Source organism: Sus scrofa, chromosome 12 (assembly GCF_000003025.6).
Source record: "Sus scrofa isolate TJ Tabasco breed Duroc chromosome 12, Sscrofa11.1, whole genome shotgun sequence".
Taxonomy (NCBI): domain Eukaryota; kingdom Metazoa; phylum Chordata; class Mammalia; order Artiodactyla; family Suidae; genus Sus; species Sus scrofa.
The window spans coordinates 58099218-58126438 of NC_010454.4; the positions used below are offsets into that span (position 1 = coordinate 58099218).

Genomic DNA, 27221 nt, shown 5'->3' on the forward strand with positions numbered 1-27221 from the left:
GTGCGGGTGTGCTGCGGGCGCAGGGCCGAGGGGAGACCTGAAGCCTGAGCAGGGAAAGGCCGAGAAAACGGAGGACCGCGGTAGAAGGGAAGGAAAGCTCCCCAAAGTCAGCAGCAAGGCAGGCCTGGCGCGCTGGGGCCGGCCCGGCCCGGCGGGAGGTGCGGGGATGCTTCTGTCAGCGGGCCTCCTGCCCCAGCTCCTCACGCCCGCAGAACCGGCTTATTTCCCCTTCTGGGAGAGAACAGTTTTCATTCGTTTCTTACTTCTTTTTTTATGATTTGCTTAAATTGTTCATGCCGGCTCCAAAAAACCATTGAGACATTCCTCCATTTTTTTTTTTGGCTGGTATGTCACAACGGAATTTGTGGGGTGAAAATAGCTCATTTTGACCATCTGTAAGGGAAGTTTCACAGCCTAATTAGTCAAGTAATTAGTGTTTTTGACCGACACTTAGGAAGGAAGTGGTGAGGTTTCCTGCAATATATGTAAGTACATATTTTTCACATGAGAGATCAAAAGCCTATTGACCATAAACCGTTGCCCTAGAAGCCACATTTCTGAGACTGTTCATAAAAGCCCTTACTCTCCGATTTGGCGGGCTTACACAGGCCATTACACCTTTACCGCGATTGTCGCCCAGAATGGTTTTCATATCCTGTGAATGTTGGCGTTTCATGAATCTGCACATGGAATATTCCAGAGCGTCCGTGCTCCTTTGCTCTGTGATGAACTGGAAGCCGGGGTCTCATCCGAGTAGGGGTCAGGGCTCTGGGGAGGGGCCTGGGCTTGGAGCGGGGTGCCTGCAGAACCGCATTGCCCCCGGATGCTGCGTCTCCCTCCCCCTCCCACGTGGGACTCTGGAGGATGCAGTGAGGATTGCGGGTATTCCTTGTTCATGCAGTCGGTGGAGCAGTGCAGGTGGAGGAAGGTCGTGGGATGTTACTGGTTTGCAAACTCCGGACTATTCCCAGGCGTTACCTGGCTGTTGTTCTGCGGACAGGCGAGGCCTCCAGGCTCAGTGGAGCATGTACGGGGCCCTTCAGGGACCTCCGTCTTGGGTGAGGGAGGACGGAGGGGAGAGCATGGGTTTGGCGTCCCTGGACCCGCTGACTCTGGGTGTCCCCCCAGTTTTCAGTTTGCCATTAAGGAGCACACCTGGGAGCCCCCAAACCTCCGAGTGGATGCCCCTGCTCGGTCCTGCCTGCAGCCCCAGCCTTGACCCAGCAGGCCTCCTCCCTCCGGCCCCCTCCAAGCCCTTCCAGTGACTGCTCAGACACTGGCTTGGAGACCACACAAGGGAGTGGGTCACTCCCAGCCCTGCCCAGCGGTGCCCTCTGCACGTGGACACCTGCTCCAGGCCACTGCCCGGCTGATGGACACGGTCACGAACCCTATTCGGTTTCCTCAAACCTGACAGAAGGAACAAGGCTCCAGAAACGGTCAGGGTCAGGGCCAGGGCCAGGGTCAGGGCTGAGTGCCACAGCCCAGGGACACGTGTCGCTGGGTATGTGCGAGGGGGGTCCAGCCCAGGGCCGTGGGGAGCCAGGTCATCTCTGTCGTGCAGGGTCCTAGCACCCAGGTTCCTGTTGGAGGTTGGAGGCTGGAGGCCCCCTTGTCCTCCCAGAGCTTGGGCCTCAGCACGGCTAGAGCTGTGTCCCCGGAGACCAGAGAGAGAAGGGGGTTTGCAGCCGCCTCCTGGCCAGGAGGCACACTCAGGCCGAAGCCTTCTCTGCTCAGGCACAGTCCTGGCTAAACCTTTAAGAGGCATATTTAAAATAATTTTTTTTCCTGGTCTTTTTAGGGCTGCACTCGTGGCATGTGTAGGTTCCCAGGCTATGGGTCCAATTGGAGCTGTAGCCGCCAGTGTACACCACAGGCACAGCAACACAGGATACAAGCCATATCTGCGACCTACACCACAGCTCACAGCAATGCCAGATCCTGAAACCCACTCAGTGAGGCCAGGGATTGAACCTGTGTCCTCATGGGTACTAGTCAGGTTCATATCCCGCTGAGCCACAACAGGCCTCCTAAAATAATTTTTTTATAAAAATTTCAGTTGTGGTGTTTTTGCAATCCAAATTTAATCGTTTGTGTACAAGCTCCTTAATGAGGAGCAGCCCAGGGCCAGGCCGTACCTGGTTTAGTAGCAGTGTGAATTTGCACATTTTTCTTGAAAAACAAGATCCTTTATCCACCTAAACTGACCCTGGTGTACAAGAGAGTTGCTGAAAATGTGTACAACCCACACAGAGATGTTCCTTTTGCCGTTTCTATTGTATAAAGGTGCACTGTGGACACACAAAAACGATTCGGCTTACTGCCCCCGAATCCTGACTTACGCAGATCAAATCATACACCTAAAGCCTCATCCGGTTTATATAGAAGGAGTTACGCTACTTTACGTAATGTTTTAAACTGCTTCAAAAGTTTCCAAACGGTAATTTGCTAAGTAGAGCCAAGCTGAGGTAAGCGATAGCTCTTTGAACGATTTGAATAAATGAACTAAATGGAGGAATGAATCAGTGAAGAACCTTCTGTTTTAGAGACGAAAAAACTAAGGCACTCCAAGGTCAAGTGTCAGGCGTTTCCCTACTGTCAGCTCTGCGTAAGGACTCTGCAGGAGGAAGCGACAGGAACAGTGAGGCGGGATCCGAGAGATGTAAGAGTCCCATTGCTGAGACTCCAGGGCCTGAGGCGGCTCTGATTTTATGTGGTTGTATCATCTCTAGAGCTGCACTTTCGACCACGGCAGCCACTCGCCGAAGTCCAGAATGGTAGGTCTCAAACGTCAGTGCCCCTCAGCATCCCCTGGATGGGGGGCTTGTTGAAACCCAGAGAGAGTCCTGGGCCCTGTCCCCACAGTTTCTGGTTCAGCGGGCCCGGGGCAGGGCCTGAGAATCTGCATGTCTCACAAGTTCCCAGGTAACGTTGATGCCTCTGGTCCAGGACTTCATTTGAGAACCTCTGGCCTGAAGAGCCAGAACCCGGGAGCGCTCTGGCTGTCCGCCTGTCCTGCAACTGCCCTGGGCTTTGGGCAAGGGGTGTGGCAGGTGGTATTATCCAGAGGTGCCAACAGCTCGTTTGTATTAGCCACCCAGGTTAGTTGTATCTCTTCTGGGTTCTGATCTTGGGGGATGTGGTCGTTTGACCAAGCTCCTCAGGGAAAAACAAAAGAGCCAGGAATGTCCCCTTTCTTCTGTGGTTCCACCAAACCATTTTGTCCTGAGACCCATCACGGTGGCGCAGCCGGGAGAGAGAATGCTCCCGTGGGGTGAGGTGGGTGAGAGGCCGGGGCTCGTCCCTTCCCAGGGCGTCCCCACAGCTGCCAGGGTGCCGGACCCTGCGAGAGAGGGAGGTCACGACATCACACCTCAGCACCTCCAGGGACAAGCGGGCGGGCGACCAAATAACGGACTGAGCTTCCGCGGGAGGGGGGCCTTCAGAGGGCCGGGGGCTCTCCCCCTCCCCATCGGGCCCACCAAGCCGCTGCAGCCGAACACCCCCGAGTTCAGGGACGGGCCGTTTACCTGAGGAGGGAGGGGGCTTTCCGGGAAGAGGGGCACAGGGGCCGGGCCTGGAAGCCCGCAGCGAACACGGCCCCGGGCCACTGTCCCCGCTGGTCAGCCAGGGGGGACCCCAGCACCGGCGCTTCCGTCACCACCACCCTGACCAGGTGGACCTGGGCCGAAGCCTCGCCGGGGGCTCGCAGCCGGGGGTCGGGGTCGGGGAGGCCGCGGCGCGGGCCGCAGGGGTGGGCCCTGAAGGAACCGACCCTGGTGGGGGGGAGACCCGAGCCAAGGGGCTGCAGGGGACGGAGCGCCTCGGCTGGAGCGGAGCAGCAGTGCCGCCCGCCAGTGCCCTTCCCGTGCTGAGCGTCCAGATCTGCGGGTGGTCTCCGTGGTCACCCCGGGGCCGGGCCAGGCCTCTGGGGACTGAACACTGGTGCCGCCTCCAGTAAAGACACGCGACACAAGATAAGTGGAGGGACCACCACGAGGGTGGGCGCCCTCCCCCGCGAGGTTTTGTTTTGGTTTTATCACTCGTGGAAAAGAGCTTCTCACATTGTAGATGGGCCCGCAGTTTGGGTCCAAAGCCCGAGCGTGACCTGGCCCTGGGGAATCCAGCCCAGCCCTGGTGGGTTCGGCGAGTGAGGCAGCATGGGGGGTGGGGGTGAAGACAAACAATTAAGGACGGAAATGGTGAAAGCTCAGCAGGGGCTCCGTGTTCCTGCTGTCTGCCTGCTGCAGCTGCGCAGACACCTGTAAACAGCCAGCCCCTCTCTCCCCGGAGGAGGCCCAGACGGCTTTCAGTGGCATTTCTGTTTCATGGGTGCCAGCCCCGAAAGTGCTCTCTGTGGCCCTCCTGCCAATAAAGGCGGAGTTTCTTCTTCCGTCCATTCTCCTCCCAGACCCAGGGTCCGCCCTTTCCACCCACCTGCCTAATTACTTTGCTTTTTTTTTAACTTCACTGCTGCGAGCAGAAACTATGAAAAACGCTTACCAACGAAAACTCAGGACGGCTGAATGAGAGGGCTGCCCACAGTGCAGCCAGCTTGCTGTCTTGGGGGTGGAAGCGCCTGCTTTGCTCCTGTAGCAGTGGGCAGCAGTGAGGGAGGTGACCTGCAGGCCCTGGGGAGGGGAGGGGGGGCGGGGGACACTGCAGATAAGTGCCCGACAGCAGACGCTCCAGCTCGGCTGGGCCTGGAGCCACACGCATTAGGCCTCTCAGCTGTGTTTACCTCCGGAGACCTTCGAGTTCGTCTCAGGGGCTTCAGGTTAAAGTGCCTTCCCCTGCTCCTTGCCAAAGCTGCCTCTCCCCCGTCACCCCCGAGTCTGTCTCATCGTGTTTCCAAATATGCGTAAATCCCCAGTCTTGGAAGTTCATCTAATGGGTCTGGTGACTGCCTTGCAGAGCTGACTTGTCTGCCTTTGGTTTGGAATTCAGATGTTGTTGTGTGGTAAACATTAATTATGTCGGCCTACATTGAGTTACAAATGAGGACTTAGCAGAGAGTGACATTTGGCAGATGGATGGTTTTAGTAACAAAAAGAGAATGAGGTTGTTTTCGCCCCAGCTGGTAAACTACAGAATGGGAAGTACGGTCTCCACGTATGTACCTCCTTTATTCCAGGATGAGAAGATAGAATAGAGTCGAGGAAATTTACTCACTCGTTCATTCAACAAATATTGATTGAGAGCTTGCGAAGCACCAGACCCTGTATAACCCAGGCACCGTGGAAGACTTCCCTTAAAACACTGCCTCCCCTTGAAATCAGACTCGGAAACGAGTGAGTTCCTTTTGCGTGAGACGGTTCCATAACTAGCCTTAGAGCTCCAGAGTGATGAAGATAAATGCCATTTCTAAAGACAGAGTGAACAAGGAACATTATGGGAATATTAGCAAAGCAAACAGTACTTAGAGCCTGGTTCTCTTCAAAGGTCTAAGAAAGAGTGAATGAGAAACGCCTGGAGCAGGAGGTCGGTGGTATAATTGGCAACCCTTTGGTACAAAGTGCACCTGCCGTGCTGGTCCCTGGGTCCCCGGAGTTGGTCAGGATCACAGAGGGCTGGACCCTGGTAGACGTGGGGCCTGGAGGGCACGTTTAATCAGTTCTGTTCAACACACAAATCCATGTTTGGGTGATAGACGGACTTGAGTGGGGGCTGAGGGAGGGAAGCCCCCAGGGAAACAGGAAGGAGCGACGGGGGGTCTCCTTGCTCAGAGTCGGGGCTCATGTCGTGCTTCCTCCTCCCCCACCTTTCCCTCGGATGAAACTGCGGTGACTCCGAGTGGACGGAGGACGTGGACCACAGGGGGAGGGCATCCATGCCCCTCGCTGCCCGTCTTCATCACTCCCAGGTCACTTCCAGAGGGTTCTTCAAGGGCAGGAGGCAGTTGCCGCTCTGTTTCCTATTTTCAGGGGACTTTTCGCTTTCCCCTCTGCTGCCGCGCAGTCGATACACTAGCCTCTTTATCTGCGCACCCTAGAAGCCAGTGCAGGGGAGGCTCCCTTGTGTTCACCCTCTAGAGACAGGCTTTGAAATCTGTGACCGTGAGGCCTCGGGCGCCCAGTTTACATGAGCACGTGACCCCCAAGGCTCAGACAAACCAGCCGTGGAGCAGACGTGCTGCTGAGGCCACGGGGACAGGGAGCCGCTGTCCAGAGCTGCGTGGAGCGTGAATGGCAGGGAGTGGTGGGTCGGGCAGGGAGGGTTGAGCGTGAACCCTCCAGGCGGCAGAGGAAGCAGGCTGCCACCACCGAGCCCCGCTCCAAGGATGGCTTTTGGAAGAGCACGTGCAGAGGCCGGGCTCCAGCTTGGGGGTTTCTGGCCCAAGATGCTGTGGCGCTGCCGACAGAATGATGGAGGTGGGCTTGGGCCCGGCAGAGGGCCGAGAGGCAGGGTCTCCCATCGGTACAGCCCAGACTAGAGGCGTCGGGAGGTATTTTGACAGTTTTTCCCTCCCTTCGCCTCGCCTCGCCTCCTGTGCCCCGAGTTGGAGCGGGGCCACGGGCTTGGCGTGCTCCTCGGCTGCTCACACACGCAGCACAATCCGTGGGCTCAACTCCGTTTTCTGTGGACGGAGGGAAGTCAGGCTGTGGACACCCGGGGGGTCTCTGCAGGAGCCTCCGAGCCAGGCTTGTGGTTTCAGGACCTCAGGAAGCCGCTGTCCTCTGGAGAGACACACACACACAGATAGGCCGCCTGTCTCACAGATCCCCACATCTCTTATCCTTACTCACAGACCAACTAGCATTTGACTCCAAGGAAGAAAACAGACATTTCTTCTGGACACGATTTAACCACGTATGTGTGAAGATTCTGGAGAGTTAGGTAGGAAAATGAGAAAACACATTACAAAGAAGCAGGGAGTGCATGCTTGAGTGAGCAGATTGAAATGCAGAGACCACCTTCAGATCTGAGTTCACAGGTCACCTCTTCCAGGAAGCCCTCCCTGATCTCTCCAGGGCCTGCTGAGCTCTTCCTCCTGTGTGCTCCCCACAAGCCCTGCACGAAGGTGACATTGCTGGGCTGTGACCCCCTTTGCATTGTCTCCGTCCCTGGCCAGACTCCAGCAGAGGGCCTGGAGAACAGGCCGTGCCCGTCCCAGTGGGCACACAGTAAATACCTGTTGTCACAGAACATCGGCTCCGTGAAAACAGACCCGTCTGGGGGCGAGGCTGAGGTGGGGGCCTCCGAGTCAGGAAACGAAGGGCTTTGTTTTCCCTACAAGGAAGGTGGGTGCCCCGGCAGCCCCCGGCCACATCCCAGCCTTCCTGTTCTCGTCCCCCTTATCTTGATGGAGACGGTAATTTGTTTCCCATCTTCTATAGGAGCAGAGCCGGTGGCAGCCCGTGGAGTAGACCTGTGTGGGGGCAGAGGTTTTCTGATTACAGTCCATTAAGGCTGAGCTGTGATTTCTAAAGCGCTTTTCATTTGCAGCAGGAGCCAAACCCCTGCCCAGTTTCCTCTCACCGACTAAGCAGTGCGCTACTCTATGAAAATGAATTTTTTAATTATGTTAGTTTAAGGAGAAGCCTAACTGAACATGTGTGTTGAGCGAAACAGAATACTCCAGTTGGCACAGCAAGAAAGAGGGCTTTGGAGAGAGACCAGCAGGGTCCACGTTGGAGCCTGACATCTTAACAGTATCCAAAAAGCCTGGCTCCTTCGCGGCCGTTTCAGTGGCAGGACAACTCCTGAGCCCGGACCACCTGTCCGCTCCTCATTTCCAAGTCGCTGCCGATGCTGCTCCTGGCGGGATACAGCTTGACCGTCATAACTGCAGGACGTCATCTGCTCCAGTCCCCTGGATGTGACGGCACGGAGCTGGTGGCTGCTCCCTGCCTGATGCCCCGAGACCCGGTCCCAGTCCTCCTCTGCGCGGGGCCCTATAACGTCCAGAGATGGTTCTGTGTGCCGTCAAAATAGGACGGAGTTGCCTTCTGTCCCCGTTTTCCAGTTCAGTTGTACCTGGGTGGTCCAAGCCTCCCTTCTGTCTCCACTAATTCCCCAGGGGTGCTCGCTGTCAAGAAAAATATCATGCGTGTTTGTAGTTGAGCAAGCCTTTTTTTTTAAGGTACCAGCACTCGTATCTTAGTGAGCGGGACATGTCACTGCAGTTTCTCCTTCCAGCAGGCCTTCCTCTGCTCCGCTCCAGTGCCTTTAGGTCCCCGCCCGGCAGTGCCCCGTTACCCCTTTCGCTCACTGTGTGGCATTAGCCTTCTAGATGATGCTGGTACCCAGTGCCAGTGAAGCTGAGTAGCCCCAGGCAAGTTAATTCATCATCCCGGTATGCACGCTGCAAGGCCTTAACCAGGATGCCTGACAGAGAAAACAGCCCCAAATAGAACCTTCCCATGGCCACTGGGAACTGTGCTCCCCGTGTCCCCCATCTGTGGAGAAGACCTCAGGGTCTGCCACTCCCAAGCCTCCGACCACCTGCCCCCTTGGTGGTCCCGTGTCCCCCGTGACCCACTCTCCCTGGAGACGGCTGCACTGGGGGGAAAGCCCTTCCCCGTCTGACCTCACCATCCTGTCCTTGCCACAGCCCTGCCACAGCCTCCACGCTGTCCCAGAAACACGCTGAACGGCTCTTGGGCTCTTCACAGGATCGGCAGAGTTGGGTCATGGCCTCCAGCTCACCTTTGGGGCGGGCAGCCTTCCCCAAGCAGAGCAGTCAGTCCCAATTTTTGGTTCTCTGAACAGCAGCAGCAGCGCTGTGTCCTGCCTCTCGGGCGCCCGAGCGCAGGGCTGTGTCGTGTTGGCCACTGTTTCTCTACATCCAGGGTCATACCTGGCAGGTGGTCGTCACCATCTGTTTGCCACCAGATTCAACCAGTAGCAGCTGCTGCTTTTACTACTGAAATCAGAGTGTGTGTCCATGAACTCAGGGGTATGTGCACAGCAGAGACGGGGTTAAAATGGACGGGGGGCAACAGCCCTCCTGCTACCCTGCGCCACTGGGAATAAGCGAGTTAAGATGTTGAGTCCCCTCCTCTCCCTGACATGAGGGCCGGTCCCTTGAGGCCCTGGTGACATGGGGAGCTCTGCAGTGGCTTCAGTTCTGTCAAGCAGGGAGCTGCCACCTGCTGGGGAGTGTCCTTCCACCTCAGGCCCAAGCCCCTCACCCACTAGCCCAGCTGGTGGAAACAGAGCCAAAGCCCAGGCCAGAAGCCCTACTGGGACAGTGCCCTCGGTGAATGCGACCTTTGTTGTGGCGGAGTTGGCACCGCGGGGGGCGGGGCGTGGGCAGGAGCCACAGGTGCTCCGCGCTGCAGGAAGCCGGATGCCCTCGTGCCAGGCCTCCAGCCCCCGCGGTGAGGATGGGGGATCTGGAGAGGTTCAGCTCCCTGCCCATCTCCACCTCCCCTCGGAGCAGAGGGCAGCGCAGATGCGCGGGGGGCCCAAGGGAGCCCCGCCGGGTCGGCAGCTGCCGGTCAGCGGGACGATGGCTCTGTCAACCTCTGCTGACAGCGTGTCTTGCTCCCCACTCTCCCTCAAACCTCTGCAGGAGCAATTCTTCTGGGAGGAATCCTCTACTCCTGGCAGTTTCCCCATTTCAACGCCCTGAGCTGGGGCCTCCGCGAAGACTACTCCCGGGGCGGCTACTGCATGATGTCGGTCACCCACCCGGCGCTGTGCCGCCGTGTCGCCCTGCGCCACTGCCTGGCTTTGATCGCACTCTCCGCCGCGGCCCCTGCCCTGGATGTCACCACGTGGACCTTCCCGGTCATCGCCCTCCCCATCAACCTGTACATTTCCTACCTCGGCTTCCGGTTCTACAGGGACGCGGACCGGAAGAGCTCCCGGAAGCTGTTCTTCTGCAGCCTCTGGCACCTGCCTCTGTTCCTGCTGCTGATGCTGACCTGCAAGCGGCCGGCCGGGCGGGGCGACGCCAGGGAGCCTCAGGGCTGACGTCACGCTGTCGTGCGGGAACGGCGAGAAACATAGGAGACGCACAGGTTGTTTTGTTTTGTTTTTCCTCTCTGCTGTTAGGCAGGAATATTTTGGTAATCTGAAAACACCAAGAGAGAAATCGCAGGGTTTGGGACAAGGTTGTAACATAATTGGTGCTCAGGGCTCGCTCAACAACTTTTGTAAATGGTGATATCCAAAATGCTCCCCATTAGGACTGCGTTGACTCGGTCGATTAACACAAGGAGTGGTTAACCCCTTTGCGGGTCGTTATGGAGCTCTCGCGCCAGCCCCACCCTGTCTGCTCATCCTCTCCCTCAGGTAGAAGTGCAGGTGAGCCTTTCCTGGTCCCTCCACACATACTCCCCACCTGCCAGCCAGACAAGGTGCGAGCTCACACTGTGGTATCTGTGGTTCTGTGGCCTCCGGTCCCTGCTGGGACAGCCCCCCTTGTTGTGAATGAGCCAGGGCCCCTCTTTCTGCTCCCTTCGCCCCACACCTCCTCAGCCTGACCATCCCTCAGACAAAACCACGGATGTGCTGCCGCTCGGCCTTGGCAGGAAGAATTCCAAACGGTTGCCCAGGGAACCTCAGGCTGGACCGCCAGCCCCCCCACCCCAGACCCCCAACCCCGACCTGTCAGCTTTCAGAAACTCCAAGCAATCAAAGGCATCTTTAAAGTTCGCTTTACTATATAGGAGGTATCAGAGCATTTCTTTCTGGAAGGGTCTCTCTCGACTTAAAACCAGAAATCCCTCCAGCTCTGATCCATCAATTCCTCTTTATTCACGACTGTGGTTGTCGGCTTCTCTTTGCTGCAAGGCTCTGAGGCCAAAGGAGAAGGGGAATCAGAAAAGGGTGAGCAGGGCCAGCCAGCCCACGCAGCTCACGTTCCTGTCCCTTTAGTGGAAAGCACATTTCCATCCTTCTATCTTCTGAATTCAGAAATGAGCCTTCACGTGTCCAGTGGCTTTGAGAGCCAGAAGCAGGTGCTGGCCCCCTGTGGGGGTGCTCCTGGTCCTGGGAGGGGTGGGTCCCCGCAGCCAGGTGTGCCTCCATCCCTCAGGCTTCACGTCCGTCCCCTCATCCACTCTCCACTCCCACTTGCCTGAAGGTCTTGAAGCTTAACAGGATGTTTTCATTACTCAGGCTCCAGGGGCATGGCTGCCCTGGAAGGAATTCATTCGGGGAGTTTAAGCAACACTTAGGCAGTCATTGCAGTATGCCTGTTCTCTCACAACTCCCCAAAACAATGCAGTTAGTATCTGATGTCTGTTTCCACTTACCTGAAACACCTCTCTTGGCCGTGTCCAGATGGCACTGTGGGAAGTGACACAGGCATGTCGTGGGGGGCAGGGGGTTGGGGGGCGGCACCCGCAGCCCTCAGATTTGTAAAGCGCATCGGTTCTCTTTTCCTGCTGCAATAAACCAGCCCCTCAGAACCGCAGTGTGTGTGACGTCATTCCACTCCACCTCCGGCTCCTGGTGGAAATGATAACACTTGCCTCATTTTCACAAACTGGCAGAGGAACAGAAGGACCGTGGATGTTTCTGTTTGAGGTGCTGGAAGTGAGCAGCCTGTGCTCCCAAAAGAGTCATAAGCAGAGGCCGGGCTCCACCCGCTCCCCACCCTCTGCTCGGAATCATCCAGTCTCTCCCCGCCTCCTTCCTTCAAAACCCTCTTAACGATGACACCCGCACAGCCCAGGAGAACTCATTTGGCTCAGAGAAGAACTGGGTTGGGAGGTGGCCTTGGTTTTTTTCTCTGGAATGATCGGCCAGCGAGCCATCACCCACAGAGCACTTCACCTGTCAGGGGTGCCTTTTCTCCATCCATCTTGTAGGATCCATGTTGTCAACCCATCAGGCAACCAAATAAAAAACACATGGAAAACAAACAAGGTCCAGCCATCGACTCGGACGCTGCCGTGCTGCTTCTGCTGTTTTCCCATCCGCTGTCAAACCTTTTAAATAAGTTGATCATCTGCCTGGAGTGGAAATGAAGTGGGAGCAGTACGTTTCTCTTTCGTTGGTAAGTCAACGTAATTGACCCCGTGCTGGACAGAGTACAGTTTCCGAGCCTGTGGAAGTTGGGAGGGGTGTTCTGGGTCGGAGAAGCCCCGACGCTCACTTCCTGATTCGGACTCCATCACTCAGTCCCTGGGCCCCACGTGGACATCATGGAACGTCTGAGAAGCAAGGTGTCTGACCACCCTGGGCTCTCGTTCTCATTGGCCCAGACTGGGTCATAACTCGCTCTGCGGTCCATCACTGGCTTGAGCCACCGCTTTGAGCGCTCTTTAAACGTCTTCCGCATCTGACAGCCTCTCCCTCTTCCACTGCCACCAGCGAGGTGTGACGCCTGCCCCCCCCTTGCCTCCACGCCTCCCGATGGCTCTCTCTCTACTTTTGTCCCTGCCCGAGACTTTTCCACGCAGCAGCCGTTGTCATCCTGCTGAGACACCAGGCCAATCATGACAAGCCCTGCGGAGATGCTCAGTTGGTGCTTTCTGAGAAGGTAACCCCACCTGGGCCACCAGAAGCCCCTGGTCAGAGGGATGGTGTCTCTCAGCCCAGGATGGAGGATGAAATGACCTGGAAGGCTCCTTATAACAGGTAACCAGTGGCTTGTAAAAGTCCTTCTCCCACGGCTGCAACGGTCCCCATTCCCACCCCACCCGACCACCTGCAGGACAGTCGGGGGCTGCACCAACCAGAAGGCCCACAACCTACGGTCCTCCTGTTTCTCGACTGACTTCAGACACCACCCCACCCACCGCCCGTCTCCCAGAGCACATCTTCTGTTTTCGGATGGGGCAGGTCACAGCTCCCCTGGCTGCGTTCTAGGTCTCAGAACAGTTTCTCATCCTCAGCACGACTGACATTCTTTGCTGGGGGGAGCTGTCCTGGGTAATCACAGGCTTCCAGCAGCATCTCTGGCCTCCACTAGAGGCTTCTCCCAGTTGCGAAAACCAAACATTTCTCCAGGCATTGCGGGTGTCCCCTGGGGGGGCAGGGGGCAAAAGCACCCCGGGGAGAGCCACTGTCTTAGAATTACTATTAAAAACCCGCAAGTGAAAAAGCTCTGCGGCGGACACCCTGTTACCTTTGCCATCAAGCCCCCTGGTCACCTCCATTCCTTTACGGCACCCTGACATCCTCACACATCCACGGGGTTTGGATGGGCTGGCGCGTACCTGGGCTTGATCCGCGTGCAGACAGCATCCTTTCGGCCACAGTGGTCTGCTCAGGACGGGCCGTGTGGTCCAGTTCCTGACCCTGAGAGTCAGGCCTGGGAGTCCGAATTGAACTTGCACTTTTGAGGGTATAAGCCTGGAGTTTCCGGCTGCTGTTTGGTCATCCGACTCCAGCAGGGCCCCACGCTTGTGACTCCCCGGGACCGTCGCTTACATAATTTCTTTGGGGCTTGAGCCATTTCGTGTTGCATTTTCCGTCATTTGCATGAGCGCTGATCTGCTTGTGGTCGCAGATTTCCTGCAAGATTGCACTTTTCTCTTTGCTGGTTTCCTCACCCTAGGCAGTTCTCAGGGATGCACAGGGCCTGGAGAAGGGGGATGAGAAGTGGGGAAGGAGTTCACTCTAAGGAAGTGAGAACCTCCTCCTCTGGGGCTGGAGAGTAGGGCGAACCAGGGGTAAAGACCAGACGGCATGAGGGTTATTTTTTGTTGTTCTTGTTTTTCTTACTGAAGCATAGTTGGTTTACAGTGCTGTGATAGTTTCAGGTATGCCAAGTGATTCAGTTATATATAGTCTTATATTCTCTCTGTTTATTCTTTTATCTATATTCTTATCTATATTTTACATGTATATTCCTTTTCAGATTCTTTCCCATTGTAGGTTATTACAAGACATTAAATATAGTTCCCTGTGCTATACAGTAGGTCCTTGCTGTTTATCTGTTTTATATAGAAGAGTGTGTATCTGTTAATCCCAGACTCTCAGTTTAGCCACACACATCCCACCGTGATGGTTCATTTTCTGTGTCGCCTTGACTGGGCCCCGGGGTGCCTGGATACCTGGTTGGACATGGTTCCGGGGGTGTCTGTGAGGGTGTTTCCGACGAGATGAACATCAGAGTCCGTGGACTGAGAAAAGCAGAACGCCCTCCCCAACGCGGGCGGCCTCGTCCGGTCTGAGGAAGGCGGGAGAGAACGGAGAGGCGGAGGGAGGACGAGCTCGCTCTCTGCCCCGGCTGACCTTCACCTGGCGCACCTGTCTCCCCCGGCTTCAGACCCAGCCTCCGACCAGACTGTGTCCTCGGCTCTCCTGCGTCTTGGGACTTCGTTTCCATAGATCCACCAGCCCGTGGATCAGCCCTGTGGATTCTGGAGAGCCCAGACTGACTAAGGTTTGGGCAGAACACGAGTGGAGGAGGCGCTCTGGGCCTCACACCGACTCGCGCCTTCCTCCCTTTCTGGTTTACGCCTCTCCCTTGTAGAGGGGCCACCCTGTTAATGAGCCTGCGCTACCCCCCTGAGAAGGGACCCTGGGGGTTCAGGAAGTTTCCGTGATGTGAGTAGGACACGTAGACACAAGGCGTTAAAGAATTTTAATAGAGTCTTCATGTAAATGTGAACGACTTGGTAACTTCTGGGGGTGCTTTTGGGGGGCACCTTTTGTATCTTTACGTCATACCTACGCTGAGACCAGAACTGCCTGGACAGCAGCCGCCTACCCTGAAAAGTAAACCAAATGTATTCCTAAGTCAGTTTTACAGACTCTTCCAAAGCACTGTCTTTATTTGTGGACTATGGGCAGCCAGCAGCTGTAATATTTAGAAAGACTCATAAAACCCGCTGTGGTTTCCTAGGCCTGGGGCGCTAAGGTTAATGCCCTTTGAGACTCTTGGGGGACGTTGGGCCTCACCTCCTGGAAAGTGAATATGTACCTGTACAATTTTGCAAACAATTTCAGAGGGTCCGGGGACCCCCCAAGTCTCTAACATGATGCTTTTCCTTATACACTTTTTTTTTTCAGCTTAGTCCCGCTGACACACATTTTATCTCCAGCCAACTGCTTTGAAATTCCAGAGACATCTCTCTTTGTTCCATCCACACCCTGATGGGAAAATCATGCATTTAGGAGTCAGACCTGAATTTGAATCCGGGTCTGCCCCTCGGTGCTGTGACTCGTGGAGGGTCCTCACCCCACCCCCACCCCATGGGTAGCAGGGCAGGATTCCTGGCCATGGCACGAGCTGCAGGGAGGAGACTGAAGGGGTCATGGTGTTTGCTTTGGACGTTGCTGCCTCAGGGAACTGCGGTTTGACCGACGCCTTTGCTGAAGTGCCGCGTTGTTCCGGCCTCACGTGGGCACAGCGCCAGCGGCCACGAAGTAGAACAAGAATGGAGACAGAATCACCACCCGGCGGTGCAGGGTGCGGGGTGCAGGCGTGCGCGCCTGGCGAGGGGCTGGCTGGGTTTCCTTCTCGCCTTCACCCCTCCTTCCAGGCGTCCGGGTCTTTCTGGGTCTGTTTCGGTGCTGAGTGCGCCACCCTCAGTACGTCTGTCTTCACAGGGCCGTCGCTCCTAAAGCGGACCCCTGTGCCCCACAGAGGTGGCCGCCGCACCCGCTCATCTCCGCTCTCGGGGCGTCTCGGCTCTTGCGCATCTCCGCCCTGCCTCCCCCTGCCTCCTCCTCCCTTTGCTCCTCCGCCCGCGGCCGGATCCTCCTGGACGACAGCCTCCATTTCTCATGAACCAGAGATTCCCTTTGATCTCACGGCCCTCAGCCTCCCCTGACTTGAGTTCCAGTCTCACCTCCCATCTGCCACCCGCTGCGGACCTCTGTCCTTAGGTCTCCTGTCCCCCACGGGGACCTCCATCCTCGGGTTCCCTGTCCCCCAGGCCTGCAGGGAGCCCCGTGGACACACGTTTGCTCACGCGGGCTCTCCTCTGCGCCGTCTTCCTTTCCGGGTCTTTCTGGAACAGCAAGGTGTGTTTGTCTTCATTCCCTAGAGCTGCATGTCACCTGACCACAGACCGAGGGCCTGTGGCAGTGATGTTTATCCTCTCACGGCCCGGGGTCCCAGCCTCCGCCGACCTTCCTGGCTCAGGGACCTCCGGGGAGGATGTGTCCCTGGCCTCCTCCAGCTTCGGGGGGCCCCTCGGCTGTGGCGGCCAGGCCCTGCCTCTGTCTTCATGTGTGTGGCCTCTCCTCTGTGTCCTCCTCTGGGACACTTGTCACTGGACGTGCGGCCCGCTCTGACCCACCATGACCTCAACTCAGGATCCTTAGCTCATGGACCAGTGTAGAGGCCCTCTTCCCAGATAAAGTTGCTCTCAGAGGTCCAGGGTTGGGCTGGGGGGGAGCCGCCGCCCTGACCCTGCCCACCCCCTCACCTTCAAGTCGGAAACCCTTCTCCACTGTCGGGGTGAGGGGAGCAGGGGAGCTGCCGCTGCAGCCAGCACAGGGCCAAGTGAGCAGGCTGGAGGGTGAAGAAGGGACCGCAGTGGTGAGCCCTGAGGCATGGGAACCCCCTCCAGAGCTGGCTAAACCCCCACCCTGAGAGAGTGGGGCAGGGAGGCAGCCGGCGGGGGTGGAGGGGGCGGTGAGTCGGGGTGGGAAAGGTGATGGTGATTTACCTCCATGTGATGGAAAGCTAGCATCTGCTGAATGCCCCCACGGGTCTGGCACTGCCCTAACACTACCAACCCCATTTTACAGACAGAATCTGAAGCACAAGAGGCCAGAGTCCTGGTGTGACAGGACCAGACAGTCTTGCTGAGGTGAAATCAGATTGAGAGTCACAGGTGTCCATAGCCAAGAGCCATGGAAAGTCCTCGGGTGGGAGAGGGACGGGCAGAAGTGGGTGTCGCTGAGCAGGTTAATCCAGGTGAACAGAGCTGACATGAGCCTGGGGGCTGAATGCCCGCTGAATTGATGGCGAGGCTGGAAAAGCAATTTCCACAGAGAGCCTTCACTCCAGGACATCGTGTTACTTCCAACACACCAGGGACCTCCCCCAGACACTGTCCATGGAAGCTAAGTAAGAGGCAGGTCTGGGTTTTAGAAACCAAGTTCATTTGTAGGTAAATCTGTGCTTTTGTGCCCAGAGGATGGAAACGGGGTTGAAGTCTGATACTGGCCTCTGGAAGTTAAAAGGTGGGCCGACTGCTGCAGAGACGCAGCCTCCCTTTCAAGGACAGAACCGATTGTCGTGGGTGGCCGATGGAAGTGACATCATTATTCTGTACTCACACTCTCACATCACAAAAGGTACCAGGCGTTTCTATTTCAAACCGGTTTCCCAAAAGCCCAAAGTGAAGAACTTCACGAAGCTGAAGCGGAAGACACCAGGAAACTCGTCCTCCTTGGCCGGCCAGCCTTCCCACGGCGCACTCATTAGCAAAGCCAGGGAGACGGGGCGCCGTTTTTGACGACGGGAGACTCGCTGATCTGCTGCGTCCGCCTGTTTGGTGACGGTTGGGAAGTGAAGATGAGGAAGAGGCTGCAGAGGTGACCTCCAGCGGGAGAAAGAGTGGGAAGTGGGAAGGAGTGGCCAGCCGTGAAAGGCGGAAGAGCAGCGACAGTAAAGTGAATGTGGCGTGACTTCGCAGCAAGAATACAGGGCCATTGGGGCAGTGCTGGAGACCTCTGGCATCAGCAGCCTTTTGGGTGTGAACCGGGGTGAGGGATAGTGAGCATCCGCTTTCATGAAAAGCGGGCTGCGGCATACGCACACTATTGTGTGTGGACGGCGGGTCCACGCACAGGGGCTCTACTCCATAGTCTGCGATAACCTCCAAGGGAAAAGAATCTGGAAAAGAATGGTCTGATCAGTTGTGTGGATACCCGAGTCACTTTGCTGCGCAGCAGAAATGAACACAACACTATAAATCAACTATACGCCAATGAAATTTTTTTAAATAAAAAAAAGGCTAGAGAAATCGATTCACCGATTCACAAAAAGAAGGTCCCTAACACGTCTAGCAGTAGGGAAAATTCCAGGGTGAACTCGTGTCAAGATGTAGAAGGGTCTCAAGTGATATTTCATCAGGTTTGGTTTGAGAAACAAAAGTCTGTGGCTGTTGGTCAACACAACCCTCTGTCGGTGACTTGCTGCCACTTTAAGAGGAATCGGTTGGAATGGCTGCTAACGGATACAGACCTTGGGGAGACAGGTTCTAAGAGGCCCTGGTGCCCCCAGACACCTCTGAAGATTTTCTCTTCGATTAAAACCGGATTTCTCTTTAGCCAGTAAGTAAGTAGAAGCTGGTTCAAAGGCTCTCAGGCTGCCACCTGCTACTTCAAAAGCTCTTTAGATTCCCTGAGCAATTGGCTGTAAGGCATTCACCCTCCTGGGTGTGGTTTCTTCCTTCTCTGAACGTGCTCTCCCCGAGTGAAGACAGAAGCAGTCTCTGAAGGTGGGGCTCAGAACAGACCTATCCTTGTGGCTGTGCGTCAGGCCTCATGGCTGCCGTGGTGGAGGTGGGGGGAAGGTGCCGCTGGGTGGCTGAAAAATACAGGTAGGCTGGCATTTTAAAGGCATTGATAAGGAATCTGAATTTTGATTCTGTTTTTAAATGTACATGTTGACGTGATTGGAAATCCCCCATCTGCGTTGCTGCAGGTAACTCTGCCATCCCATAAACTGGGCCCATCAACTGTAAAAAGTTTATCCTATAAACTTGTAAACATACTCTAAGGCACACTAGTTATTAGAGAAATGCAAATTAAAAAAAAAAAAAGCAAACCAGTGTGAGATACTGCGTCCCACCCAATAGGATGGCCACGATCAGAAAAAATGAAATAACAAGCGTAGGCAAAGGATGTGGAGAAAGCGGACCCTTCGTGCACTGCTGGCGGGAACGTAAAACGGTGCACCTGCCGTGGAGAACAGCATGGCTGTTCCTCAAAAAGTAACGCAGAATGATCAGAGGATACAGCAGTTCGACTTCTGGGTATATATCTGGAATAATTGAAGGGGGGGCTGGAAGGAACATGGGTTCACCCTTGCTCATGGCAGCATCATTCATAACAGCTAACAAATGGGAGCAACTCCGCTGACCATTGATGGACAAATGGACCATCAAATGTGGTCTAGATGATGGAATATTATCCATTCCTAAAATGGAAGGGAAAATTCTGACACATAATCTGAGTTAAATAAGCCCGACCCCACAGGGCCAAGGCGGTGTGATTCCTCTCAAGTAGGTACTCAGAACAGTCTCGTTCCTGGAGACGGAAGGTAGGATGGTGGTTGCCAGGCGCTGCGGGAACAGGAATGAGGAGTTAGTGTTTGATGGGGAAGAGCTTGGGTTTTGCAGGATGTAAAGAGTTCTGGAGACTGGCTGCACGACAATGTGAAGATACTTAGATGAACGGTACATGTAGAAATGGTGAAAACGTAACGTTTACGTGTATTTGACCACAATTCAAAAGAAAAACTAAAACAAAACCCTCGGGCCGTGGTTCTCAAACGCAAGCACACATCAGAAGCTGCCTGGAGGTCTTGCTTCAACACAGACGACTGGCCCCGCCCCCAGGGTTTTCCGTCTCTTTTCCAGCGAATTCCCAGGTGATGCTACGGCTGCAGGTCCAAGGACCACACTTTGAGAGCCACTGCTCCAAGGCTTCCGTAAAGTGTATTTGTTTTTTCTCTCAGAAACAGTGAGCATTAGCTGAGATTTTCACAAACAACACCTAGGACCTTTATACCAGTAGCCTCATTCTCAAGGAAGTGGACTTTAATCGTTGCTACACTTTGACAATGTGTCAGGAATATTATTAGGCACCTTCTATACATTTTAATTCAATCCTTACAAACGAATTCATTGATTCAGCAAATACACCTTTGAGCGACTCTCCAGGGCACTATGTCAGGGGCCCAGTGATCACCAAAGCAGCTGTGTTCCTAGCTGGGGCGGGGTGGGGCGCATGCAGTGATACAGTGACGCAACAGAGAAAATGACCACGTAGTTATAAATTACTGAAAGTGCTGGAAAAAAAAGGGGAGGCGGTAGTTGAGCTGGAAGACCTCCTTTTGATAAAGTGACCAGAAAAGGACTCTGAAGATGTGATATTTAAACTGAGGACTAGAAAGAGCCAGTCATGCAAGGTGGACAGAGGAGAGCAGTTATGAGGAAAGGATTGCAAAGGGCACGTGATGTGATGGGGGGGGACCAATCACTGCGAGTTGGCTGGGGGGGGGGCTCCTTCCCTCCTGTCTGTCCACCGCCTCCTCCCCAACACATAGTACAGTTAGGCAAGCAGCACTGAGAAATAATAGTACCCTGAGTACAGATGCTTAGTTATCCTGAGAGGTGGGGTCACCTGAAGTTGGGAGGGCAGAAGGCCATTCAGGGAGTGGTTGAACTCCACTCAGAACACCAGAGTTTCTCTCTGGAAAACATGGGGGGGGGGCACAGCCTAAGGCCTGGGGTCCCTGTAACCGAGCAGGACCTTGTGAAGCCTTCCCAGCGGGGACTCCCACTCGTGTCCCCCACCTGCCTTTTTATCTACAGAAAAACATTAGTCAAAGAATCAATTTAATCGGAGAAGTGAGAAAACAGAGAAAAAGGAAAACAGTCAAGAAGACAAAAAATGACAGTGTAGCCATTCGACAAAGTCAAGGACCTCTAGTTAGTGCTTCTGCAAAGACTATCGATCATATTCTGAGCCAGGCCCTTGGAGCTGTTTGGCAGGTGCTGAAGCCCCACCAGGAGGAAGAAGTCAACTGTGTGCTTCCCACAAGCACGGGGACCCCAGGCTGGCTGGAACCTTAAGGTTGATGATGCTGACTCCCAGTGACCCCACCAATCAGGAGAATGTCCAGGGGCTGCTCCCGCCCTGCTCCTCCGACACTGGAAGACTCCACACTGCCCCCTCCAAGGGTGGGGAACAGCCCTTGAGGCACTAGCCTGCTATGTTCCCCTCTGTGCCTGGCAATTCAAGCTACTTTTTCTGTTTCCTCCAACTCTGTCTCAGCGTTTCTATTTGGCATCAGTGTAGAGGCACCTGATGTTTTGGTAACATATTATCAGCTGGTAGTCTGGAGGAGCTTGACCTCACTGAGAAAAAATTAGACAATTGAGGCAGGCAAACTAGCAGTTAAAAAAAAAAGAGGATGCCAGATATAACATGTTAAATGATTGAAATAAAGTACCCAGTAGGTGTGTTCAGTTGCAGGATGGATACCTTCAAAGGATGAACTAGCAACAGTCTATGCCAACAGAAAGCAAAGCTTAGCGTTTCCCAAATTCCAAGTGGAAAAAAAAACATGACCCAAGAATTTTATACTCAGCCAAATTTTTCTCCAGTCTAAAAAGGCGACCAACAGACATTCTCAAACATGCAGGATGTCGAGAGGTATAGCATCCATGAACACTTCAAAATGACATCAACACACCTATCTATTTATTCCAAAAACTCCAGCCACCTACAATATGTATCCAAATGAAGCTCTCAGATTTCTTGGCTCCCTTGAATCATATAAAAACAAAACTACAAGAAGACAACACAAGGAATTGTGGTTAAGAGTGTAAACACTATCAGAGTTCCCTTTGTGGCTCAGTGGAAATGAATCTGACTAGTATCCATGAGGACACAGGCTCGATCCCTGGCCTCGCTCAATGGGTTAAGGATCTGGTGTTGCCCTGAGCTGCGGTGTAGGCTGCAGTCGCGGCTTGGATCTGGCATGGCTGTGGCTGTGGCTGTGGCTGTGGTGTAGGCCAGCGGCTACAGCTCTGATTTGACCCCTAGCCTGGGAACCTCCATATGCCTCAGGTGCAGTCCCCCCCAAAAGAAAAGACAAGAGTATAAATAGTATCAACTTTGATAAAGTGAAATAAAGTATGCACTCGTTTTTTTTATTAAGTTTGAAGGATGAAAACAAGTATACGTGTATTAATGTATTGACCTCTCAAAGTAAGGAGTGATAAATCCTGTCTACAAGTAAGATATATATAAAAAAAAAAAAAAAATTCATTTTATTTTCTTCTTACCTTGAGCAGTACCTTTTAGGAAATCATCCTCTGAGGAGTAAACAGACCTCAACAGTCCCTTCATCTTCAGACTGAAGTTATCTCTAGTCAGCATTTAAAACACTCACACACACACTGAATGGAACGATTGCCCTGGCAGTGACCAGTAGGTCATGGAACATTCCTATTTATGTAATGCTCTCACTTGAAAAATTAAAAAAAAGGGTAATAGATACCTGTTTACTTGCATTTGCATAAAATATTTAGCACAAATAAACAGTTGCCTCTGGAGAGAGGAACTTGAGGTTTGGGGCTAGACAGTCATGCTCTATTCTGTATTTCTTAGAAATTTTTATTTTGGTGTTTGTACACGTTTTTCACTGTTAAAAAAAAAAAAAGAATAACTGATGTTATGAAGAGGTGAGAAAGTAGAACCTGCACCTGTGTTTGGCCGTGAAGAGCAGCAAAAGAAAAAGAGTGTGTTTGGATGCTGATCTGAACCAGACCATGGCCGGGTGGCGGGGTGGGGGCGGTGGCAGGGAGCGCGGGGGACACAGGTCAGGTGGGGTTCCTGGATGTTTATTAGGTATTGCGCTTGGGACCAGCACTTGTAGAAGGAGCAGGGGGGCAGGCTTGGGCAGAGGGAGAATTCCAGCCCTGCCCCAGGCCCCAGGTCCTCTGCCAAGCGGGCAGGAAGCTCTGGAGTCGCATAGCCCTCAGAGATGCCCGGAGCCTGGGACACCGGCCTTTTCCCTTGCTGGTCATTGGAGGCCTCCCCTCCCCAACACAGGCAGGAATGTGACCTTCAGCCTCTGTGGGAACTCTGTGTGACCTGGAGGGGCTGAGAGCCCCCCAGCAGCCGGGGCAGCATGCCCCTCACTGTCTCCGGGGCCCTGGGGGCACAGAAGTGACTATGACTCTGGCAAGGAGGTGGAGACCAGAGGGCTGAGGGCCAGAGCACGACTGGGGGTCACTCTGTGTCAGGCTGGCCTGCAGCTTCGTCCCTGGTACGGGAGGGAAGAAGGAGGGGGCAGAGGAGTCAAGTGGGTGCAGGTCTGCATGGACGTCTGGTGGTGAGATGGTGTAGACAATTCCCATCAGCATCTACGTCCTCAGAGAGGCTTTGAGAAATGCTGGACCCATCCAAGGTAAGCAAGGCTGTCCAGGGGGCTGGCGAAGCGGGCCCCCTGGGAACACTCAGGAGCCTTCCAGGGCACCCTTCTGTGCCTGTGGAAGTTTGTGGTGGGGGAGCTACAGTGGGACCAGTTGTCTCTAAGGCGTGCTCTCCAGCAGCCACTCAGCAGCTCAGGCCAGGAAGGCTGAAGGCAGAATAGTCTTGGAGAATGTTCAGGGCTGGCTGAGGGAGCTGTGTGGAGGAAGAGGGGGCTGAAGGCATTGGAAGGACAGAGGCGCCAGGACAGACAGTGGCATTGAGGCCCAGAAGGGGTGTGTAACTTATTCAAAGTCACACAGCCTGTAAGTGGTTGGGAATCAGCTTTAGGTGTCAAGATCCTGGCAGGAAAGATGTGGCTGGCTGGCCATGGGTAGCCTTGCTGGGGGTGTAATAAAAGGACTATTTACAAAGATGTTAGATGGGAGAACAGCGCGTTGGGGGGGGGGGCGTCATCACCACCCTAGGCCCACAGAACCTAGCAACAGCAAGGCTGTGTGGAGAGGGCTTCCCCATGGGGCAGCCGCTAGCCTTTGATGACCCAGCAGAGAGGGGGCCTGGGGTGGCCAGAAGGCCTCCCTCCAAGCCTGCCAGGGAATCTGCGGCAGAGCAAGCGGGCTACCTGGGCTAGGGAGTCGGCCTATGACCTTGACTCTTCCAGACACCGGCTACCAAACCCATCTGGGTACCAAACTTATTTTACCCCTAAGACAAGAGCAGTCGTCCCTCTTCTGTGATGTGCGGAGGACTCCTGTGACATTGCGCTGCCCAGAGCCCCAGCGCACCAGGGCGGTGGGTCCAACCGAGCCTGGTGGATACAGGGTCCCCGAGGCGGCGCAGCTGGAACGCAGCCTGGTTCCTCTCGGTGGAGCCCTGCGACCGCTCTTACAAGGGATTTCTGATCCCCTGTGTGCTAGACCAGCCACAGCCCTAGCCCTGGCCTCCCGGCAAATGCCCTCCTCCAGCCAGCAGCTCTCCGCAGCCACCTGGACGGGGGCGGGGTGTGGGGGGGTGCAGACCCGAACAGCCGCATGGTTCCGAGGCGCGCTGGGGGCAGGCCCCCTCCCCTGGGCGCTGGGGACCCTCGATCCCCGTCCCCCGCCCCCGCAGCCGTCGGAGCGCCCCCCTGCGGGCGGGTATCTGGGCGCAGCCGGCTTGGGGAGGCCTCTACGCTGGTGGGGGTGGGGGAGGGACAAGAGTTCCGGTGACAGGAACCCGAGCTCCGCCGGGCCACAGGCTTAGGCGGCCCAGGAAGTCGGCCTCTGCGACAGCAGAGGTGGGCCTGGCCCCGGGATGGGGGTGGGGGTGGGGAGTGGCAGGGGCTGGAGGCCCGGACCAGAGATCCTTCTTCCAGAGGAGGAAACGATCGGGGGTGGGGGGGTCTTTCGGCTCAGGACCCCCCCAACTTTACAGCTGGAAAATTTTAGGGCCAGAGAGAGTGGGGTCGCACAGTGGGTGGCAGGCAGCAGGATCTAGGAAAAGAGGGACAGGAGAGGGCTTCTGGGGCGGCCTGTGCGTTTCTAAGGGAGACCGGCTCCCTCCACGTTAGACGGTCAGAGGCCACTAGGCAAGCGCGACAGACCAACCAAAAGAAAGCGCAAACCTCCGGGGTGTGCTCCTTTCTAGGTTTCCCGACGGCAAAGCTTTTGAATGAGTTTATCCGAGGAAACCTTCCTCGTCTGGGTGGCCGCGTTTTGCTGAGGCCAGGCTCCCCCAGTGGCGCACCCCGTACTACTGAGCAGTGGTTAAGGGGGGGGGGGGCTCAAACTGGGCTCCCGGTCAGCCCCGCCCCCGGCCCCGTGCAGGTTGACCTCGCCTTCCGCATCCGCAGAATGGGAAGAAGCGGGAGATGGCTTTGTCCTAGGGCCGAGCCTGAAGCGGCCCCCGCATCTAGGCATTTCGGGGCGCGTGTTTGGGCTCCCGAGCGCAGCGGGCGGACCAGCCGAGTGGGGGGCAAGGCCAGGTCCGCCCAGCCTTGCTTAACGGTGCGGCTCAGACCCGGGTCACGGCGGACCTCGGGCGGCAGAACCCAGCTCTGCGTGCTGCCCATCGCTCGGTGGACTTGGCGGCCACTTGGCCTGGGGGCTCTGGCCTCAGCGGAACTCCCTCGCCGGTTTCCTACGCCCACGCCTTTGCTCTCAATCCCTCCCTCCCTCCCTCCGCACCCCCGGAAAAAAAGGCCTAAATATATCCGGCCGACAAGCTCTGAAAAAAAAAAAAAAAAATTGTTTTTTTATCCCTGAACTTTGCTAACCTCAGGGACAGGGGCCATTTTTATTATCCTTTTTTTTTTTTTAAACTCATACCCAGCAGGCCCCAAGTTAAGCCGCATGGGAGCTACAATTCGCCTGAATGCGCGCAAATCACAAACCACCACCACTCTCCCCTCAAATCCACAGAAGTCAAGAAACTCAAAGCTGCCTCAAGATCGGAGACTGTGACTTCACTTCCCCCCGAAATAAGGTGAATTTGAAGAAACCCTTAAGAGACACTAGCATTTTCTTTCTCACTTTTCCAAAACAAACAAACCAAACAACAGTCAAGTTAATACTCAGAAATGTGTTGTCATGCTTTAGAAGTTTAAAATAAATTAATAATAATTTAATTAAAAACTAAGGGTGAATAAGTCGCTTCTGAAGAAGAGGGAAGCCTGCTGGAAAGAACTTCTCTCCGTAAATATAGCTGGAAGAGATTGAAATCTGCTCCCTAAATTACTTCTCCTCAGCCACTCTGTAGGAAAAGTCTTAGGCTCAGGCGCTGCAAGGAGGTCCTGCGGAGCACAGCTGGCGCGGGGACCCCGTGGAGGACGCAGGGCCACCCTAACGATCCCGGGTCTCGGCCCCCGATCTCCCCGCACGCTTTCGAGCCTGAGGTGCTCCGGGCCGACGGGCTTTCTCGGTGTGTACCCAGCCGAGAGGGGCTGGACCCGGGCGGGGACTTGGGACACTTCCTCGGGAGGAGAGCGAGGTGCACAGGGACAGCACGGCAGGGGGACCGGGGCTCGGCGGTTCCGCCGTCCGCCCGCGCGAACTGGGGAAGGCAGCCGGGGCTGCGCTCAGCCGGGGGCCGCGCGGGGGTCGGGATCGGAAGGATCGTTTTGTCCCGGAGCCGCACGGGGCCTGGCGTGGGAGGCCCGCTGGCCGGGCCGAGTCCGGGGGGCCGGCATCTAGAGCTTCCTGAGTGCCACCGGGGTGAGTTTGAGCACCGGAGCTTCCTACCGGAACGCGGGGCAAGAATGCAGCCCCCGCCACACTAGGGCGGGTCACTTTGCGGAGGAGAACCGGGAGAGCGGCTTGGAGTGGACTTTGTTAAGTGCCACTCAAGGATCGATTTGCTCTGGGCTTGACGTTTGACTTAGAAAACAACACCGCTGGGAAAAAACACCACCTAATAATTCGTGTAACAGGTCCTGCAAATCAAACCATCTCCTAAATGAAGGTGAATGTTGGCTTTGATATTTATTCAGGGGAAGGGTGTGGGAGCATTGTTTTCACCTCACGTCTCCAACACACACGTATCCGGACCAAACTTTCTACACGTGACTCTCACACTCACTTTTCGACCAGAAAACTTTTCCCCAGCCTTTACCCCTGTGTTGATGTCTCCCGACCTCTCTTTCCTCAGGAGTTTGGGAAGCGAGAGAAGAATTTTTTCTAAAGATAGTTAACACCGACCGCCTTTAACAGGCAGCGAGAGAGGGAGAAGGAGATGGAGATCAACTCCTGGCAAAGAACAAGAAGGAAATAAATAAATAAATAAATAAAGCAAGCAAGCTGACAGGGATTTCCACTTAAACGTCCTAAACCGGTGCCAGTCCCGGAAGGGCCCCCCTTGGAGTCCGGGCGTGGAGTGGGCGGGCATCTCCGGCCCGCCTCTCGCTCCTCCACTGTCCTTCCTATTTCTAACAGGCACACCACGATTCCGCCCGTGAAACATCTGGATGGGGACTCACATCCCCACACACGGGCAACTGCATCCAAGACTAGCTCCTGGGGAGCGAGCGCGGAAGTGAGTTCAGGACCTGGAGCGCAGCGCCCGGAGGGTCGGTGATCTCCCGGCGCTGGGTCTCTTGCATCCTTCCTACCAGCTGCTGCTGTCACCAGCCTCTGGCTCCGCCCCTCTGAGCCCCCCTTACCTCTCAGCCAATAGAAACCCCTGACTGCTTTCCACCGCCCCAAACCCTT

The 27221-nt window shown here is 55.3% G+C and overlaps 1 protein-coding gene and 1 long non-coding RNA gene across 2 annotated transcripts in view; one reads left to right on the forward strand and one right to left on the reverse strand.

Annotated features, from left to right (window-relative positions):
- COX10 (COX10 homolog, cytochrome c oxidase assembly protein, heme A: farnesyltransferase (yeast)) overlaps positions 1 to 11358 on the forward strand; it is a 98745-nt gene extending 87387 nt beyond the window's left edge. Inside the window, 1 exon segment of the mRNA NM_001244626.1 lies at positions 9518 to 11358. Within this exon segment, the coding sequence (NP_001231555.1) occupies positions 9518 to 9921 (404 nt within the window). The 3' untranslated portion in view covers positions 9922 to 11358.
- LOC106505533 lies at positions 17787 to 27148 on the reverse strand. Its single transcript, XR_001300053.2, has 2 exons — positions 26990 to 27148; positions 17787 to 18397 (listed from the first exon to the last, which is right to left on the reverse strand). It is a non-coding gene; the product is annotated as an uncharacterized LOC106505533 (long non-coding RNA).